Genomic DNA, 21,491 nt, shown 5'->3' with positions numbered 1-21,491 from the left:
GCCCACCAGGTCAAACAATGGGAAATTCCATGAAAGATCTCTCTCAAAGTGCCAGGCTGGGCCTTCTGCACAAGCCAAGAAGATAGATCCTAGATTCACTCAAACCCAAGCCACAGAACCAGTCAAACTCTATAGCTTTCCAGAGGACAAAAAATACTATTAATAGAGAAATCCCTTCTGGGGTTGAGGCGAGTGGTGGATGTAAGCCCCAGAGAGCTGCAGGAAAGTGTCTCTGTCTGCCAGGGTCATGCTGTGACCTATAGTGAGCTCCAATATCTTCTCTTTGCCACTAAGGTTGAAGGGCTCTGGAGGATGGTGCTGGTGGCCACTGCACCCCAAACAAAGGCTGTTCCCAGAGAGCCAGGTGTGGAAAGTTGTGCCATCTATGTGGTCACTGCCTCATGGATACACACCCATCACCAGCATCACCACTTTCTGGCACCCAAGCAGTGAGTCTATATTCATCCAGTTTCCTTGGTGGTGTCAGGGGTGGGATAAGGGCCAGAGACATTGGGCATGTCACATTAGATGCAGAATCAGAGACCTAGGACAGAGGTTGCAACATCTAGAAAGCTGCAAGCTTAGTCTTCAGCAGAAACAAGGTCTAGAGAGACAAGATACCCAGGTGTGGTAGTTTCCTAGGGTGACCATAACAAAGTCTCAACAGACTGGGTGGCTTAAAATAGAAATTTATTCTCTCATGGTTTTGGAGGCTTGAAATCCTAAATCAAGGTGTTAACAGGGCCATACTCTCTTGGAAGGCTCCAGGGGAGAATCTGTTCCATGCCTTCTTTAGTTTCTGATGTTGCAAACAATACTTAGCATTCTTTGGCTTGCACATGCATTACTCCAATCTCTGCCTCCATCATCCCCTGGTGTTATCCCCCTATATCTGGTCTTTCACAAAGCATTTACTCTGTGTGGGCCTGTGTCTCTGTTTTCTCTTCTTATGAAGACACCAGTCTTACTGGATTAAGAGCTTACCCTGTCCCAGAATGACCTCACCTTAACTGATTGCATCTTTTTAAAAAAGTTTATTTTTTAGTGAAAGTATGGTTGACTTACAATGTGGTGTTAATTTTTCCTGTAATGGTCCTATTTCCAAATAAAATCACATTCCGAGATTCTGGGAAGGACTTGAATATTAAGGTGACCCTATTCAACCTAGCACGTCTGGGTTCCTTCAACTATCCATTATTCACAATCCTATTTCTGTATCTGGACACTCCATATCTGCAACTTTTCTTCTAGTACATCTGGTCATTGGGATCTATTCTATTAAAAGCTTCTTGAATGCAATTTTTCTATCCATGTCTTTCCTGTATCACTTGATTATTTCCAAGCATCATCCACTTTAAGGTTCAAGATCAAATTTGAACATGATCTGGGGTGGTCTCTGTGGTTATAAAATAACTCTGAAAAGTAAAATATCTCTGGAACATTCATCCCCAAGTGACTGGTACAATGACTTTCCCTTGGCCCAACTCAAAAAGATAATCCATGGAACTCACAGTCCCTTGATTTACAACCATTGTGTAGAAAGGCTCCCTTATGACGTATTTTTAATTACAGTTCTGTACCATGATCTAGCTTTTCAAGGGTTTATGTCATTGTCTCTCTAGCTATTTTGTGAGCTCTTTGAGGTCAGAGACTGCATCTTTGTATTCATCATAGCACTTTGTATTCATCAGAGCCCTTTTCACACAGCGAGTGTTTAACACTAAGAGAAAATCAATAACAAAATGTATATAGTGATGTGGGTGTTGTGTCCCTATCCTCCTGACAGCATTTTCTAATCACTAGCTGGATGCCGTTTTCTAACTCTAATTTGTCTTGCTTTCCCATTGATTCTTACCAAATCCCTGCCTCCCACTGGGCAGCCCAAACCCACACAGCAGACAGGTGGCTCTCCAAGGAAGTCTGCCTTTCATTCCAGCTGATCTCCCAACTAAAGAGCAGGTAGGAAATCTCCCACGTTGAGAAAAAAAGCCAGATTCAGAAGAAGCAGCTATGTATAAAAACACTCAGCTATCTTCAAAAAGATACTTGAGTTATTAGAAAAATTACAAAATGAGGGTTTATTCCTTAAAGAGTAAATATCCAATGACCCCTTCTCAGGACCAAGGCTATTGAAGGAACAACCACAATTCTGTTTAATGCCCCGAAAAAACAAACTGGATGATCTTAAATACTTCAGTGTGGAGTGGTCCTATTATTAGTTGCTGTGTAGCAAACTGTATTCAAACTCAGTGGTTTAATGCTTTATTCTTTTATCTCAGTATCCCACGGGTTTATCCAGCTTAGCTGGTGATTCTTACTTGGGTCTTTCAAGGAGTTATAGTTAGCAGCTGGGGGTGGTGTCCTCTGACGGCTGGACTGGGTTGGACATCCAAGATGGCTGATCCCATGGCAGATGATGCTGGTTTTTGGCCAGGAGCTCTGCTGAGGCTGTCAAGCTCAGGGTCTCCCTAATGACTTGGGTTTCTCACAGCTTGGTCAACAGATTCCAAGAAGGAATGTGTTAAGAGAGAATGTCTCAGATGATCAAGGTAGAAGCCACAGAGCTGCTTTATGGTCTGTTCTGAGAATGTTACATCTGCCATACTCCATTAAATAAGGCACCAAGGCCAGCCCAGATGAAAAGGGAGGGAGGGGTCCCCTTTTGGTGTAAGAAGCAGCCCATGCATACAAAGAGGGAAGGCACTGATGGGGCCCTATCTGGAGACTGATGACCATGGGGAAAGAAACTGACTAAAACCCTGGATGAACATTTCTACCAAACCTGTTGTGTATGGGCAGCGCAGGGATGGTCTCTGCCTCTCAGCAGGTCAGGCTACTTTGGCCAAGCAGGATGAGCCAGGTTCCTGGTAGCTCTTTGCTCATGTGCCTGTTGCCCATAAGAGAGAGAAAGCCAAATCTAGACCATGTGGCAAGAGCAAATTATGTCCCTCCCTCCCTATTTCTCTTCCTTCCATTCTTCCTTCTTTCCTTCTCTTTTCTTTTTCTTTTTGGTTTTTAGAGCAGTGCCTGAGGCATTTGGAAGTTCCCAGGCTAGGGGTCGAATCGGAGCTGCAGCTGCCAGCCTACACCACAGCCATAGCAATGCAGGATCCAAGCCCTGTCTGCAACCTACACCACAGCTCAAGGCAACACTGGATCCTTAACTCACTGAGCGAGGCCAGGGATTGAACCCCCATCCTCATGGATACCAGCTGGGTTCATAACCTGCTGAGTTACAATAGAAACTCCCCATACTATTTTTTCTTTTAATGTTGATCAAGAAATACGCCTCAAAATGTCATTTAAGAATGTATCAGGTTAACAGAGCTCTGGGGAAGAATGGTATTTGGAAGAGGTAAAGAAAAACTTCATTTTCATTGTTAATATTTCATTATTATTTGCATTAAATGAAGACTTTAAAACAAAACATTTAGAGGTATGACTAGAAACCAGAGTAACAAAAGCTAATACAAAACAATTAATTAGGTGAGAGTCAAAGAAGAGAAAAAGAAACAAGAAAAAATTAGAGTCAGAAAACATAAAGTATCAGGAAAAAGATTAACTACATGATCCAAGTCGAAGTGATTGTTTCTACCCCAATGTCCAAGGAAAAGCACACCGCTAGAGAAATGGGCAAAGAACACAGAAGTGGCCAAGCCAGAAAAGACGAATGAATGGCTAGTAATCATGAGCAAAGATTCTCAAGTATGTTAGCAAGGAAATGAAAGTAAAGGTAGATTTTTATTTTAATCCATCTGATTTGCAAAGACCAATTTGCAAAGATTTTGCAAAGATCAGATTTGCAAAGATGAAGATGCTTGGGTTGGTGAGGATGTGAGGAAATGGGCAGTTTTAAGTTGTGGGTCTGAAAAAAAGTTGTTATGGTTTTGCTTCAGGGGAATCTGGTCACATGAACCAAAATTAACATATGCATACCATTCCTAGCAATGCCAACCCTGGAAATTTATCCTAAAGAAATAATTGGACTTGTACATAAGGATGTTCCTTGCATCACGGTTCATGAGAACAACAACAATCGAAGGTTTTAACCTAAATATTTATGACCTGGAGATTGGTTAAATACATTATACTAGATTCATGTAAGAGGACATTATGTAACCTTTTAAAAGTATAGGAGGATCTATTTGTGTTTACATGGAAAGATAGCCATGACATATTGTTACTTAAAACATTATGAGACTATATATATAAAATGAACTGATTTATCCAAAAGAATATGTTATTGTGTATGCACACAAATCTAAAGAGATAGACACTAAATCAAAGGTTTTCCCACATTCTTAGTTCATGGTGTCTTTCATGTCTTGGGAAGGTTTTCATGGTGCCCCAGGCCAAAACGACAACAACAAAAACCTTAACAGTTTGGTTTATTAGAAAGTCAAAGACACAAATGTGTATTTATATCCTAATAACTTAATAGCTACTTGAAATACAGATAAATCAGAAGTAAAAACAATATGTTTACTTCATATCTAAAGAACCACTCGTGTGCTGTGTGCAGCGCTGCCCATCTGCTCAAACTTTGGAATCAGTCGAGACCCTGCCACCCTCATGTCCTCTTCCATGTTGATATTCACCCAGTACTTGCCCCGAAAACCCAGATGTGCAAAGCTATGACGTCACTGAAAGGAATGTAATGTGAGCTAATGTTGAAAAGAGTGAACTATCCTAAGCTAGTGGCTTGTACCATATCTGACAGAGGTTGAACCTCACTGTATTCTCCTCAAAGATTAGGAATGTCTTGGCGTTCCTGCTGTGGCTCAGCGGAAACACATTTGACTAGCATCCGTGAGGACGCATGTTCGATCCCTGGTCTTGCTCAGTGGGTTAAGGATCTGCATTGCTGTGAGCTGTGGTGTAGGTCTCAGTGCAGCTTGGATCTGACATTGCTGTGGCTGTGGTGTGGGACAGTGGCTGCAGCTCCTATTCGACCTCCTAGCCTGGGAAGCTCCATATGCCGCAGGTGCTGCCCTAAAAAACAAACAAACAAAAAAGAATAAGACCGTCTCGTGGTAACTTTGAGATTCCCTTGCAGTCACCCAGAACGCCTGGTACAGCATGGGGACCGTGGCATTGGACTCTCAGTAAAGGCTCTTTCTGGAAATGAGATTGGGTTGGAAGGAGAGAGTTTTCTTTACTGAGCACATCTGAACAGTTTGAACTTTTTATAGTAAGCATCTAGGACTCCTATTTTTTTTTTTTTTTTGTCTTTTTGCTATTTCTTGGGCCACTCTCGTGGCATATGGAGGTTCCCAGGCTAGGGGTCGAATGAGAGCTGTAGCCGCCAGCCTATGCCAGAGCCACAGCAACGCGGGATCCGAGCCACGTCTGCAACCTACACCACAGCTCACGGCAACGCCGGATCCTTAACCCACTGAGCAAGGGCAGGGACCAAACCCGCAACCTCATGGTTCCTAGTCAGATTCGCTAACCACTGCGCCACGACGGGAACTCCTCCTATTACTTCTTATAATGAGGATGCGGGTTCGATCCTGGGCCTCGCTCAGTCGGTTAAGGATCCGGCATGCCGTGAGCTGTGGCATACGTTGCAGATGCGGCTCGGATCCCGCAATGCTGTGGCTTGTGGCTGTGACGTAGGTCAGCAGCTGCAGCTCCAATTTGATCCCTAGCCCAGGAACGTCCATGTGCCACAGGTATGGCCCTAAAAAGAAAAGAAAAAAAGCCAGAAAAAGAGCTAGAATGAAAGTGAATGAGAGGGAGATAAAGGAAGGGAAAACAAAACAAAGAGCTGTCCAGCAGAGGGGCAAAGGGTGCAAAGACACCCCCTACTGGGTTTCCTTCTGTGACTGCCACCGGGGTCCCTCTGGGCTTTGGTTCCTTGGCTATTAAGTAAACATACATACCAGCTTCTCTTACAGGCAAGGGGCTACTAGTCCAGAAAATCAGAGTGATGAAAACCATGGCTCTGGAGTCCTCCGCCTCGGTTCTAATCCTAACTCTGTCATCTACTTGCTGTGCGACCTTGAGCAAGCTCATGAACTCCACTGGGCCCCAGTTTCCCATCTGTTCAATTATGAGAATAATAATGTTTACCTGCTGTGGGGAGTCAATGGAAGACACTATGTGGCCCGCACAAAGTAAGTGCTAGCTGTCTTTATTGCTGTTATTGCTAATATATAAAAACCAAATTGACCCACAGATTCTTACCCTCTGGGAATCAGAACTAGGAAACATGAGAGACTGTTCTACTTATTATCACATTCATAGGGCCAGTAAGAGGTCGGGGAAAGCCACAAAGGATCCATGTACAAAGCTCTCAGGAGGTAGAAACCATGAGTAAGGAACACAGTTGGGTGGTTCCTGGAGGGGTTTCTGTTCAACTGATTAAAAGAGTCAAATTAATATACTCTCATAATCTCATGCATCCTCCCCCCGCTGCTTTCAAACAGTAATATATATATATATATATATATATATTTTTTTTTTTACCTCATCTCTATGTCCCATAAAGCAATATCATCGCTGATCCAGGGATTGGACGGCTCAGCCGGCGTGATCAGAGGGTCATATTCCACATACTGTTCTGTGTAAGCAATTAGGCTGCAGGAAGGAAGCAGAGCAAAGAATGCCACTGGTTTCCTATAAAAACTCGTGTCTGTTTTATACAAACATTCTATCAGTCTTCATATAATTCCAAGTTACAGGGGGAAAATTAGCTTCACTCTCACTTCTGACAACTCCAGCTGTTTTCATTGTCCTTGTTCCCTTTTCATGATGAACATATCATTTTTTGCATTATTGCAGTCATATAATACATATGCATTTTATACCATTTCCCATTTAACTCTTTCCCTGAAACTTGGTGCATCCCTCCCTGGTTATGCCAGCTTCACTGGTACATTGGTTCAAATCTTCCTGTAGATTGCCCTCCCATAGCCGATAGATCTCAAGGCATCTGGGACACACAGATGATGCTACAGTTTTTCCAGGCTGCCTACCCAGCATTCCCAACCGGAGGACTTCCTCATCATAAAGACTTTAAAATCCTGGCAGACCAAGAGAGTTAACATATTATAAGCATTTTTCCAAAAAGCAACTTAGTTTTTCCAGTTATAATTTAAATGGCCACATAATCTTTTTTTTACCTAAATTTTAATTTCCGCAAAATGCATGTAGTTAAAAAGATAAAACAATATGAAATGATTTCCTGTACAAAAAAGAAATAGCAAACCTTTTCTTCCTATCCCTTCTCACAGAGGCACTTACTTTCTGTCCTGATTTCTTTGGATTGACCTGCATATTTGTAAATTACATTTTTATTTCTAAATTACGCTCTTGAATGTCGATTTCAAATGAGGATTTAATTTTCTACTCACCAGTTCCCCACTCACCCCACCATTTCCTCCCATGATCTTCTAAATATAACGCTTTTTGTTAAATCAATAGTCAGTGTTCACTTTATTAAACCAGGTAAAAATTATTGGCTGCTGAGCTAAGTAGTACATGACCTTTTCCAAGTGTTCTCACAAATCTATAAAAGATCTAGCAATAATTTTCCACATCTTAAACATCAGATAATCGGTTGTCTCCTTGTCTCCTAGAGGCCCACTCTCCAGAGTCTTAAGTCCTTTTGCTCTAATGGACCGTTGACTCTATAGGCTTGATGCAAAGTCAAGACCTTCCTTCACGTCTACGTTAGAGCTCTGGATTTCCTGGATTTCAGGTCTGTTTATTGGTTTTACTTTCTGGTTGCATTGAAGCGTATCCTTCAGTAGTTTCCTAAGAAAGGATGCGTAAGAGCTAAGTATTTGGACATCTAGAAGTGCAGGTCTAAAAATGTTTTTATCATTACACTTGACTGATCGTACGAGACATAGGACCCTAGGCTAAAAATCTTTTTCTTTCAGAATTTTGAATGCATTGCTTTACTTTATTTATTTATTTGTATCCAGAGTTACTGAATTGTTATTGAGAAATCTGCATCCATTTTTTCCCCCTTTAGTTTCTTTTTTCCCTGGAAGCTTAGAATCGTCTCTTTATTGCTGTGGCGCTCTCAAATTTCCCACCGTGACCCTTGCCAGCAGTTTTATGCACTGTCCTGGGCACAATGGGCAATGAATAGACTAAAAAAATATTTCCTGGAAATCTTAAGGCAATTTTTCGTTAATTTTATAAACTTCATTCCCTGTTTCTCTTTTTCTAATTCTTTTAAAGGTTGGAATTGTAATCCAATATTCCTAAAATTTCCCTCCCACTTTGGCATCTTCTTGTCTTTCTGTCTGATGGGTCTTCCGAAATTTATTTTTTTCAATTTGGACTATCATTTTCTTATGTTTCCAGAGTACCCGCTTATTTATCGTAGTATCTAGTTCTTGTTTTATGGATGAAATATCTTCTCATATCTTTGAGAATATAAATTTTATATTTTTATTGTCAGTTTCTTTTGTTCCTTGAATAGTTTTGGTTCCTCCAAGTCCCTTTGTGTCTGTTTTGATCACACTCCTTCGCACTGGAGCTCCTTCTGAGTGTCTGGAACATCTTGGGACATCCATCTGTGCTTAAGAGTGAGGGACCAGGAGTTCCTGTCATGGCTCAGTGGCTAACAAATCCGACTAAGAACGATGAGGTTGCAGGTTTGATCCCTGGCTTCGCTCAGTGGGTTAAGGATCTGGCATTGCCGTGAGCTGTGGTGTAGGTTGCAGAGATGGCTCGGATCCTGAGTTGCTGTGGCTGTGGTGTAGGCCAGTGGCTACAGCTCTCATTCGACCCCTAGCCTGGGAACCTCCATATGCTGCGGGTGCGGCCCAAGAAAATACAAAAAGACAAAAAAAGTTAAAAAAAAAAATTAAAGAGTGAGGGACCAAAACCTGCTTGGAGGCTCAGTGTGTGCGTGGACAGGACCTGCCTACGGACAGGCCTCACTGTTGGGTCAGGGCAGCCTGCTTGTCACTTCACTAGAGGGATCTGGAGTCTTTCCTCGGGGGATTTTGATTTTTCTCAAGACCATAGGCAAACTTTTTCTACAAGACCCAGAATAGTAAATATTTTAGGCTTTGTAGACCAGATGGTGTTTGTTGCAACTATTTTGATCTGTGGTAGAACAAGAGTGGCCATGGATAATTTGTGAATAAACGCATGTGACTGTGTTCCAATAAAACTTTACTTGTAGGGAGTTCCTGTTGCGGTGCAGCAGAAAAAAAAAAATCCAACTAGTATCCATGTGGATGTGGGTTCGATCCTGGCCTTGGTCAGTGGGTTAAATGATCCAGTGTGCCGTGAGCCGTGGTGTAGCTTGCAGAGGCAGCTCGGATCCTGTGTTGCTGTGGCTGTGGCTGTGGCTGGAGGCTGTAGCTCTGATTTGATGCCTGGCCTGGGTACTTCCATATACCATGGGTGCAGTCCTAAAAAGCAAAAAAAAAAAAAAAAAAAAAAAAAAGCAAACAACAACAAAAAGCCCTCAACCCCCCACTTTATTTGCAAATACAGAGAGTGGAGTAGGTGGACTTGGCCCACTGGTTGTACTTTGCCAGTCTCTTGCCTATGGACATCCACCTCTGGCTCCTGGAGGGCTGAGAGCAGGGAAGGGGAGGGGTCAAGGGTCCCACAGCTCAGTACACAGATTGCTCGCTAATTCTCTTGTTTTCACCCAGCCTTTTATGATGGGATGTGTCTGAGTTCTGAGCTGATGTGACTCAATTTCTCCTGTGATGGGGGGAAGTTGGGGACAGGGTCCCCCATGGGGCATGGTTCTAGGGATCCGAAGGCTCCAGAGGCAGACTTTGCCTATTCCTCTGGGGTGAGCCCCAGATTTTATTGGGCAAATTGGTTTTGTTATCATCCTCCCACCTCTAACGTGCAGATCATAATGTTCTTTACTCTGTCTCTATCCACTTCTTTTTTTAAAAACTAAATTTCGAAATATTTCTGGCCTAAAGAAAAGCATAAAAAGTGTAAGAACATCACTGTCACTCACCACCCAATAAAAAGAAATACAACATTACAAATAGAGACTGAGGCCAGCGGTCATGCTCCCCAAGTCCTTACACTTTGCGTCTTAGAAAAATATGTGGAAACTGTTAATCCATTAATTTGTTGACCTGGTGAATTCATACAATTTTTATTCCTTTATGGACATGTTACTTTTGGGGAGGGAGAGAAGATACACACATGTCCACAATATTGTTTTTTTGAACTTATTCTAACTTATGTATCATCTCCTTTGTATGAGGCACAGACTTTAAAATTGTTATTATTATTTTTTTAAGTCTACATAGTGACGGCTGTAGTAGACCACTATCGGTCGCATAGGGTTTTCCATCTTTGGGGTCATTTATTTATAATTCCACTAACACCTGGAAGTGGAATTATTGGGCCACAAGGTATGACTGTTTTTCTGGTCATTGATCCACAAAAAAACTTTCTCTCTAAGCATCACCAGCTTGAGTGTCACCAAGCTCCTTTGCGATGGCAGATTCAGAGCCACAATTCCTCCTGCTGAACTGCAAAGGACAAGCATGGCCGAGTCGCTTATTTCTGAGAATGTGACGCTCCATCTCACTGCTACTCAAAATGTATGAGCTGAACAGCCTCTCAGGTGAGAATGGACAGGCAGGGGGTGAGCACGGGGGCAGGAAGGAGCAGGCCATGAGTTGGTGCTGTGACAGCTCGATGGGAAGTCACTACTTTGCCACTTGGGCTAATTTCATTTCTGCAGAAAGAAATGGGGTTGCACATGAAGGAATATATCCATTTTCTAGGGCTGCTGTAAGAAATGACCATGAAATTGATGGCTTAAAACAACATAAATGTATTCTCTCTCACTTCCAGAGGCTACAAGTCTGAAATTGAGGCCGAGCTCCCTCTGAAGTCTTTTCAGGAGACTCTGTCCTTGTCTCTTCCAGGTGCTGGTGGCTCCAGGTGATGGGTCCTTGGCCTCAGGCTGCCTCCCTCCAACCTCTGCCTCTGTCTTCACATGGTCCTTCTCTTCTGGGTCCATATTCAGCCTTCTCTCTAAGTGCACCTGTCATCAGATTTAGGGTCTACCTGGGTAATCCAGAATGGTCTCATCTCAAGAGGTCTAATGACATCTGCAGAGACTCTTTCCCTAAAGAAGGTCACATGCATTCTCAGGTTCCACGGGTGCGGGGAGCCGAGAAGATGCAGGGACTCAAAACAAGGACCTTGCCTGATGGCAGAAAAACCTGAAGGCAGGTTCCTAACCAAGAAAGGGAGCTCAGCTGAACAGTACAAGCTGAAGGTGGGCTTCTGGTCAGGAAAAAAGCTCACCTGAACGGTGCATGCCGAAGGTGGGCCTCTCGTCAGGATAAAAGCCTGCCTGCATGGTACAGGCCGAGGGCAGGCCTCAGGTTACACAGCTCTCATTTTGATGTTGATGGAGAAGAATTGGGGCTTTCCTGGGAAACCCATTTCCATGTTTGCGCTGGAGAACATGGATTGTCTCTCGGGTGACCTAGTCTTTCCTGCTGTTTTATTTGCTATTCAGTTTTCCTCAGTCTTTCCTGATTATTTACTTATTATTCTTATTTTCCATTCTTATTTTCCTGTGGTGATTTGTGATTTAACAAAGTTGCAACAATAATATAATAAGAATTTCACCCTGAAAGACTTTCCCCTATTTTAATCCAACTTAGTTAAAACATAGTGTTTATCTATTAACTAGTTATATAGTAAACTTTAGAGTTAGGATTTTAATGAGGTCCATAGAAGTTAGCCATATCTTATCCAAAAAACCTAGCTGTGAGTTTTGTCTTTGATTTTAAAAGCCTTTTAGTGATAGCTAGTTTAATTAAGTTGGTTTATATTTACTTACACTGTCTCCCTGCCATAATGCTTTGAAGATAAGCATCAGTCTACAAAGTTTGTAAATGCTAAATTCTTGTGTTTTCTGGCCTCTTCAAAGTACTCACTAAGTTTAGTTAAGATAGAGATCTTAAAATAGGATGCATAGCTGCTATACCATGTAATAGTTAACCAATGTACTTTTAACACTGTAATGTAATCTATAGTGAAAAACTGTCTATATCATCAACCACTGTTGCCAATAAAGTTGGAGCAGTCCAGTGCCCTGAAAGAAGGGACAACGAGGCTGTCTCCGTCATTGTACATTCGCCGACGCCGCATCCCTCTCCGATCGGGAAGTGCACGCTCCCTGGCCGCCGGAGCTGGCCTCCGGCACACGGGTTAAGACTTGCACCTATCTTTTTGGAGGGGACCTCTATGCAACCCACTACAAGGAACGTGAAAGCACCTGGATGTGAAGATGGGCCAGGCACAAGCTGACCCCCTGACTCCTGCGCTTGGATGGGCACAGCCACAAATGAGCAGGTGCAGCAGGTGACCTAAATCCTACTCAATGGATTTGCCAGAAGTAAAATATAGGGATGGGAAATTTTTTTTTTCCTCCCCTTTTTCCTTCACCCTTCCTCAGATTTCTTGAGACAAGCTGGAGGTTCTTCCAGACTTCCTCCCCGCCCAGCTCATGCTTTATTAGTGCTTCCACATGGCCGCACCTACAACCTGGGAAGGCAGGTCCAACCAGCCAAGTCAGGTACCACATCTAGGCCCCCAGATGGGGCCAGGAATGAATGCCTGGGGTGAGGGGACAGTGGGGAGGCTCAAGTGAGTATAGCTTACCCTTGAACAACATGGGTTTGAACGGTCCCAGTCCACTTGCATGCGAGTTTTTTTTTTCAATAAGAGAGACCACAGTACTACACGATCTGCCACGGGTTGAATTCGCAGATGCAGAAACACGCAGAAACGTGGATACGGAGGGCCAACTACACTATATACATGGATTCTCAACTGCATGATGGTTATATCTCCTAAGCCCTGAGTTACTCAAGGGTCAGCTGTACTCGGGCGCCCGAGGAGACTGCACGTGGGCTGCCTGTTGCTGCAGGAAAGGCATTGAAGGCAGAGGTCCACTGTCCAGCCTAGGGCAGCAGAGTCATAAGAGGGAAGACAGCAGCTTTGAGCATCACAAGCTCCCAGTCTCTCTTTTAGAGAAATTTGGGGCTAGTCAGAGGAGTGGGTGGGGAGAAGTGGTGAGATACAACAGAGATGTTGATTCAAGAGAAGTGCTTGAGAGCCCAAGGTGGGATTAACTACCCAGGAGCAAAGAGATGACTGGGTAACAGGCATTACATGTGAATGAAGTTGTTCCTATGACCTAGCCCCATGTCCTGCCTCCTCAGAGTAGCGTCCCAGGAGCCATCAAGCATGTAGGTGGAGGAAGAACACATGAAGAGAGGGCTAAGAACTTCCTGCAGGAATGCCCGACAGGAGGATCCCTGATGAGTCAGCCAGTCCACTGGCGGGCAGTAGCAGTCAGTAGGGAAACTCATTGGAGGAAGAGGAAAAGCTGTTTTGTTCAAGGACAGTTACATAAATAAAGACGTTGAGACGGCTGTAAAGGAAACAGTACAATTATATGGGCATGTGTATTTGCACTATTGTGTCTTATTGGTGGAAGTTGGATGTATTGAATCATCAGAATGACGTACATGTCTCCAGATGGAATTTCTTTATCAGTGAGACTTGGAGATGCACACACTTTAAAGGGGAGAATATGCAGTTTGTTCCTGAGATTCTCAGGCAAAGGGAGAGACCGGGCACTGTGTTAGCTTCCAATGGCTGCTGTAACAAACTGCCACATACGCAGAGGCTAAAAACACCAAACATGTATTCTCTTCTAGTTCTATGAGTCAGAAATTTGAAATGGCTTTTTTTTTTTTTTTTTTCTGGGCTAAAATCAAGGTGTCAGCAGGACTGTTTCTTCTGGAGGCTCCGGGGAGAATCCATTTCCTCGCTTGTCAACCTTCTGGAGGCGGCCGGCTTTCCTTGGCTCATGGCCTCCTCCCATCTCTGAGCCCAGCAAACCTCGGCCAAGCCTTTCTCACAGGGCATCCCTCTTCCACAATCAAGGACTCTCCTGGTTACACAGAGCACACTTATGCTAAGGTCACAGGTTGTTAAGGTCAGCTGATTAGTAATCCAAATTCCATCTGTAACCTCAATTCCCTTTTGCCCCATAACCGAACATTCTCATAGGCTCTGGGGCTTAGGACACAGATATCCTCGAGGGACCGCTATTCTGTCTTCCACAAGTGTAATATGAAAGGAAAGTGTGCAGGAGGCTGAGAATGATGCCACCTGGAGGTGGGTGTGGAAATAGACGAGAGGTGCACACAAGGCCTGCAGGGACGCTTTGGGATTGGCACCAGCATGGTTTATTTTACTGCCATCGCTAAAACCCATGCAGATAAGCCCAGTGTTCATGAATCTGGGTCCCCTCATTTGTCCTGTTTGCCATCATCACTGCACGGAAAGGACAGGAGATGGCAAAGCGCCTTCTCTTGGAGGTGCCGTGCCAGTGGGTGGTTTGTGTCTGCTGCCTTAACTGTTCTCCTACCCTCTTGTGGGGACTGATCCTTCCCAGAGGGAGTGGCAGAAGGTCAAGTCCACAACCGGGGAGGCACAGGACTGGAGGAGGTGAAGGATACCCCTCGCAGGCAGAGAGGGAAGATGGTCTCCCTTCCCCTTCTGCTTCTCTGTGTCATCACACAGGATGGGAACCATGCAAGGAGGGAGAGGGAGAGCTGCTTGCTTTTCCCTTGCTCACTTGTCGCCCTCATTTGTGCTAGAGCCGCCTCTGCTTAGGAACTAGAGCTTCCAAGGTGGGAGGCATAGGAAAGAGACAAAGAGTTGGCTACTTAGGATAAGATCTCAGCTTAATGTAGAGAGTAAAAGGACTTTGGGTCTGCTTCTGGCTGTCCAGTGCCAGTTCTTAGGTGTGAAAGGAGAGGAAAATGGTGACATAAACACCTTCTAGGGACTTAGTGAGTGTGCCTGGCTGCGTGGACCCTTGTGTTATGTCTTCTCGGGGTCTGAGTAAAGCAGGAAGGGATCCTGGAAGGTGAGAAGTCCTCCAAAACGGGTGAGTTGGCACAGAGGTCATCTCTGGGTTTCAGCCCGATTCTACCCACCTGCTGGGAATTGCACTTCAGTATGTACACAGGATGACTTTAGGGGCTGCAATATCCTTATATGCCCTGCTCCTGCCCATGGCTGATTTCTTCAGGAATGGACATCTGACCCAAACTGGGTTAACCTCCCTTTTCTACAGTGTCAGCAGTGGCAACAATACAGCTACAAAGTTCAGGGGTGGGAGGCAGTTGTGTTTCCTAACACCCATCTGTGATGAAAGAGGATGAGGCCAGCTAGGAAACTAGAGCAGGACCAGAGATGAAGTGGAGATCGAGGCCCTGGCTCCAGTTCTTCTTGAGCTTAGTAGCATCACGGCCTGTCCCAGAGGTCAGCTGCAGCCCCTCCCTGTATTCTGCCAATATATGCTTCTTTTAGCTGACCTGGGTTCAAGTAGGGGTTTCATTGTGGAAATAAATAAGCACAGTTGAAAAAGGGATGAGGGTAATGGGGATGGGAAGGCAATTCATCAAGGCAGCCCCTTGTCGTTTTGGCCGCAGAAGTTTCCTTCCCCCTAGAACAGGTGCTTCCTTGCAGGGCACAGATCACAAGATGAACAGAGTCTGCTCGGGATGCACAAAGACAATGAAAAATCCAGGCAGGCAATGAAGGCAAGAGCAATGGTCAATACAAAGCACTGTTAGAGTCCAAAGTCAATACCAATAACCACACAAAGCACAGGACAGGAAAAGCACAGAAGGAGACTGAAAGCGAGGCATGGATAGAGCTGTGAAGAATGCTAGGCATATAACAGCACACAAGCAACAAGGGTGCCTAGATTGTTGGGTACCGGCAGGCAGAAGCAGAACTGGGAGGTGTTATAGACTGAATTGTGTCTCCCCCACTCCTAAATTTCATATGTCTGAGACCTTGCCTCCAACATACTATTTTTGGAGGCTGGGTCTTTAAGAAGATAATTAAGGTTAAATGAGGTCATAAGAGTGGACCCCTAGTCTGATAGGACTGTCTTTATAAGAAGAGGAAGCGATACCAGAGCTCTTTGTCTTCTGTGCATGCACAGAGCAAAGGCCATGTGAGGGCCCAGCAAGAAGGTGGCCGTCTGCAAGCCAGGAAGAGAGGTCGCACCAGAAACCAGCCCCATTCACACCTTGATCATGGACTTCCAGCTTCCAGAATTGTGAGAAGATAAATATATGTTGTTAAAGCCTCACAGACTGTGGTGTTTTGTTATGGCAGCCTGAACTATTTCAGGAGGAGATGGGGAAAAAGATGAAATAAACATAGGAAATCCAGAAACGGTCCATTATGAACAGTATTTCTCACCAAGCGGGGTTTTTTGTGTTGCACGTGTGTGTGTGTGTGTTTGTGTGTGTTTAGGGCTGCACCTGCAGCATGTGGAAGTTCCTGGGCTAGGAGATGAATGAAAGCTGCAGCCACCAGCCTATACCATAGCCACAGCAACACCAGATCTGAGCCTCATCTGTGACCTAAGCCACAGCTTGCATCAACACCAAATCCTTAACCCACAGAGCAAGGCCAGGAATTGAAGCTGCAACTTCATGGACGCTATGTCTGGTCCTTTACCCACTGAACCACAATGGGAACTCTACATTAAGCAGTTTTAACATCCTGGTCCCCTTATCCCTGCCTCTTGATCAGTATATGGTTTTGTTATTTTAAAATGACAAATCCATCACATCATTAGAAGATGCAGATGTACCAATCGCTAGTGAATGTGTTATCCACTGTTGTCGGGTACTTTGAAACAGTTCTCAGGTGGCAGTCTGGGGCTGGCTGTTTTGTGTGCCTATTGCTGCTCTTCTTCTTATGGTAAGTGGCAAAATTTTGCCACATGGCGGCCGGGGATATAGCCTGTGGTCAGCCAGTCATTCAGCTGCATTATTCAGCACCTACTGGCGTCATGAAATAGTGAACAGCTCTCCGGGTCACAGGAAGGTGATGGCACTGAGCTAACAGCAAAGTCACAGCTTCTAACTATATACTGTGTTTCAGGGGAGTTATTATCTAAACATATTACATAGAATGGGGGGCTATTGATACCTTTCCAATTTAGATGGCTAATTAAGATCTACTTTTGATAAACCTGAGGAGGAAAGAAGTAATAGAAGGGAAGTTAGAAAACTTTCACCCACCCACTTGAAAAATCTTGAGAAAAATATTTTAGAATTCATCCTCTCTTCCTTAACACCACCAACAAAAGACTCAATTTTTCTGCAAATGGTATAGAGTTTGACAAAAAAAGTATGATGGGTGAGAGAGCGGAAGAAGAGATGCTGTCCATCATGAGCTGAGGGTGCCTAGGAAGGAATCTATGAAATAATAGAAAATACAATTTTTTTTTTTAACCCCAGTCTCTGAAACTCATAGATTCCTGCGTGATAGGAATGTCCTTTTCTAATGATGCCTCTCTGGGTGGGCTCCTCGTTGGGGGCTGGTCACCAGAAAGACCAAGCCATGATTAGAAGCTTAGAATCCTTAGTCCCAGCCCCCATTCTCTGGAGAGGGGAGCACGGCTGGAAATGGAGTTAACAATTGATCCTGTGTACAGGAGGCAGCCTCCGCAGATCCCAACAGCATGGAGTTCAGAGGGCTTCCAGGTTGGTGAACACATCCACATGGGGAGGGGGACGCACCCCAACTCCACAGAGGCAGAAGCTCTGCTCTCAGGACCCTTTCAGACCTTACCCTGTGTACCTCTTCGTCTGGCTGTTTATCTGTATCCGTTATCATATCCTTTAATAAAATGGGAAGTGAAAGCAAGTGTTTACCTGAATTCTGTGAGGCATTCCACAGATTAATCAAACCCAAGGATGGGGGTCATGGGAACCACTCGTTTGTAGCCACGTCAGCCAGAGCTGTGGGTAACCTGAGGACCTGCTATGACGGGCATCTGAAGCAGGTTGGGAGCCATCTAACTTGTGGAATCTGACACTACCTCCAGGTAGACAGTGTTAGAACTGTAGGACACCCAGCTGGTGTCAGAGAATGGCCTGGTGTGGGAAAAATCCCCACATATTTGGTATCGGAAATGCTGTGAGTATACCAGTGTGAGAATAAAGAAGAAACACAGGAGGGAGTTCCCTGGTGGTGCAATGGGTTAAGGATTTGCTGTTGCCACAGCTGTGGTGGGGGTCATTGCTGTGGCACAAGTTTGCTCCCTGGTCCTGGAACTTTTGCCTGCTGCAGGTGTGACAAAAACAAAAACAAACAAACAAAAAAAAAACAAAACCACAAGAAAAGGAAGACTGAGTTTTTTCTCTACGCAGAATCCCAAGAGTGAAATATATAATGGAATTTTTTTTTGTCTTTTTTTTTTTTTTTTTTTTTGCCATTTCTTGGGCCGCTCCTGCGGCATATGGAGGTTCCCGGGCTAGGGGTCGAATCAGAGCTGTAGCTGCCAGCCTACGCCAGAGCCACAGCAACGCAGGATCCGAGCCGCGTCTGCGACCTACACCTACACCACAGCTCACAGCAACGCCGGAACCTTGACCCACTGAGCAAGGGCAGGGATCGAACCTGCAACCTCATGGTTCCTAGTCGGATTCGTTAACCACTGCGCCACGACGGGAACTCCCTATAATGGAATTTATATTGATTTACCAATCAGGTGAGGGAGAAGATGGGACGATAACTGTTAGGCTCCAGGGAAAATGGACAGTGAGGGATGTCCACTGTCATTGTGGGAAACGATTATTCAAGAGAAACAAAAGTATGGAATAGAAAGCCTTATAGGATAGTGACCATCATTCCTTCTTCAGAAATACGACACAAATGTGCTACTGTGTCCCTTAGAGAATCGGAGGCTCTCAGTGGGAAGGAAACCTGGAGGCTGAATATGAGGGCGTGAATAGCAGAGTGTGTCTGCAGCCCCTTTGGTATGTGCCGTGTCTACATGATGAGGCACAAACGGGAACCGGGAAGAAGAAGATCTGATTAGGAAGGGAATGAAAAGCAGAGCAGCATTGCAGACAAGAAAGAAGAAAGTTGGGTTCTCATTAATTCATTCATCTATTTTTTTCCTCCATGTTGCAAAAAAAAGGGGACGAGAGAGAATATAAAGAATGCTTTAATTATGGGTCCCCCTGAGAAAATACATGCAGTGGAGAAACTCAGGGTGAAGGAAAGGACCTGAAGGTGAACTTAGCCTCTCAGAAAGAAAAGCATATGCCAGGCCAGGTATCTTGCCTCTTCTAGATCTTGGTCTGGATACAGTCACCCTGGCTATGATATTACCTCTGATGGTTTCTTTTCTATCACCTACCACAGGCTGGGAGAAAGGAGAGGCAAAGGCCCTGTGGTTTCTGAAATCATATAAAAGCAAAGTCAAAATGACCTCCTGAGCCCTTTTTTTTTCCCTCCCCTGGAACTATCATTAGACATGAAGTTCACAGACTTCTATCACCCTAGCAAGTTTTTAATAGACTCTTAGGGTATGTGGTCCCCTGCTGTCTTATATCATCTCATTAATTACATTTCATGATCACAGAGGGTCAGGAAGCTGAGGAACCAGCTCCAATTTCAGGGAGCAGCAGTGATCTCAGACGTGGGCAAACAAGGTGACAGTAAAAAATCAATTCGCCAGTTGGCTGTGACACGCACGTGGCTGGGACGGGGTCAGAACAAGCCAAGTCCAGGAGCAGATATAAAGTGACACAGCACCATCTCTCCGTGTGGAGCAGTGTGATGTGATCCATGCAGTGCCGGGGCGGAGCTCAGTGCCACTGAGGGTGCAGTGGGGTCTCTGGGGAAATGTAGCCAAATATAGGGACTTTGCAGACAATCTGGAACAAAAAGGTGTAGATGTTTGCATTCTCAAAGTTGGTTTGTCCAGTGCTGTAAGGCTTGGGGGGATAAAAAGGGACTCCCTTGAGGACTCTTGCAAAGAAAAGTAAGAGCTCATCTATCTGGCAACTTCAACGATTGAGGAAACATAGGCAAGATAAGTGACCAAGAGGGTCTCTGAACAGAGTCTATAATGCAATAAACTCTGCGCCCCAAGGCTCATTGCCTATTATTTGGAAGAGCACACATCATGAAAGACTCTTTGCTCTTGCTTTAGGACTGAGGCTAAAGGAACTTGATTATTTGATTTCCTGGTGTAGTAGATCAGTTTTAAAAAATGGAGTGTAATTCCCCAGCCATTGAATCTGGTCTGGGCTCGTGACTTGCTTTCATCAATAAAACACAGCAGAAATGACAGAGTGCCGGTTCTAAGCCTCAAGAAGCTGTGCCTGCTTCTGCTCTTTCTTGGAATCCTGCTATTCCCATGTGAAGACATCAAACAAGCCTGCTGGAAGGTGGGAGACCCTGCCAATTGGAGCCCAGCTGAGGTTACCCGAAAGCAGCTGAACCAAATATGTGAGAGAGCTTAGGTCAGATCAGCAGAGTTGCCAACCCAATCCAGGAAGGTACAGAGACACAAAGGGACCCAGTGGACACAGATATGTGTACAAAGACATGTACATAGACACGCAAGCACGCAGATTGGCGCACAGGCATGTGAGCAGTGGTAAATGCCTATTGTTTGAAGATACTATATTTTGAGGTGATTTATTACTGTCAGCAATAGCTGACAGATACACCTGGTCTGCTACAGGTTGGAAATGGGAGCTGTTTTGAAAAGAAGAAAGGCTTCTGGAGACAAGTGATGCTGACAGGAGTAAGAAAACAAGCCAGCAACTAAAAAGCAGAAACAGATATTCAAAGAACATAATGGTCTGGGGCCATTTAAAGAAAGTGAAACATTCTGTAGCACTTGATAAGACCCAGATCACTGACAGAGTCTTAGAGCCCAATATAAGAACACTGACCCTGAGTTATCCAGAAAACTTAACTGAAACGCAGTGTCCTTTCTTTAAGAAGGCAAGAGCATGAGCCATGTTTAAGAAAGATTCTCATTCAAAAGAGTTAAATGAAGAGCTCAAGGTGTCAAACCTTTTTTTATCTGGAACTTTCATTTGTGTGTGCAGGGACCATACTTTCCGAAGCAAAAATTGGGTGACGCTTCAGACAGGCTTGGGTACTGCTTCCAGGAAATGTATTGGCATTTCAGGCACACCTGACCACTCATGGGGCCAAGGAGACAGAATAGTTGAAATCGGGATGACCCAAGAAAATCTGTAGAGGAAAGCCAGCCTCTTTTGTATGGCTCCTCCCTCCTCAAAGGTACTGGATTAGTGGTGGCACAGGAAGCAGCCAAGGGGAGACACAGATTGCGGACTGCAGAGCCAGCCTTCAGCAGCCCCTAGGGTTCTCTGTGCCGGAGATGGAAAAGAGAGAGGGTGGGAAGAAGTGCATTAGCTCAAAAACTGCCATTTGTGGGGCCAGCCTCCTTCCTTAGCCTGCCCTCTGTTCCTCCGAACACCACCCACCCGGTTCATTCCATCTCATGCACCTGAATTCTGCTCCTTTCCAAAGCACCATTAAATACCACATCAGAAAATAATAATCGTTTGCATTCATTGCATGTGCTGTGAGTGCCAAGGACTGGATTAAGCCCTCACCACTGGATTAATTCATGA

The 21,491-nt window shown here is 44.6% G+C and overlaps 1 protein-coding gene across 5 annotated transcripts in view; it reads right to left on the bottom strand.

Moving 5' to 3' along the window:
* The window catches only part of RGS6 (regulator of G protein signaling 6), a 560,209-nt gene that overhangs the window by 51,545 nt on the left and 487,173 nt on the right, over positions 1 to 21,491 (bottom strand). For all 5 annotated transcript variants that reach the window (XM_047795885.1, XM_047795886.1, XM_047795883.1 and 2 more), the window contains exon 13: positions 6,472 to 6,582. In XM_047795885.1, coding sequence (XP_047651841.1) covers positions 6,472 to 6,582 — 111 coding nt within the window. The remainder of the gene's footprint in view (positions 1 to 6,471; positions 6,583 to 21,491) is intronic.

The sequence above is a fragment of the Phacochoerus africanus genome, chromosome 9 (genome assembly GCF_016906955.1).
Source record: "Phacochoerus africanus isolate WHEZ1 chromosome 9, ROS_Pafr_v1, whole genome shotgun sequence".
In the NCBI taxonomy this organism is placed as follows: Eukaryota; Metazoa; Chordata; class Mammalia; order Artiodactyla; family Suidae; genus Phacochoerus; species Phacochoerus africanus.
Note: the sequence above shows the minus strand (reverse complement) of the source record. Positions and strands in the feature narration are given on the sequence as shown.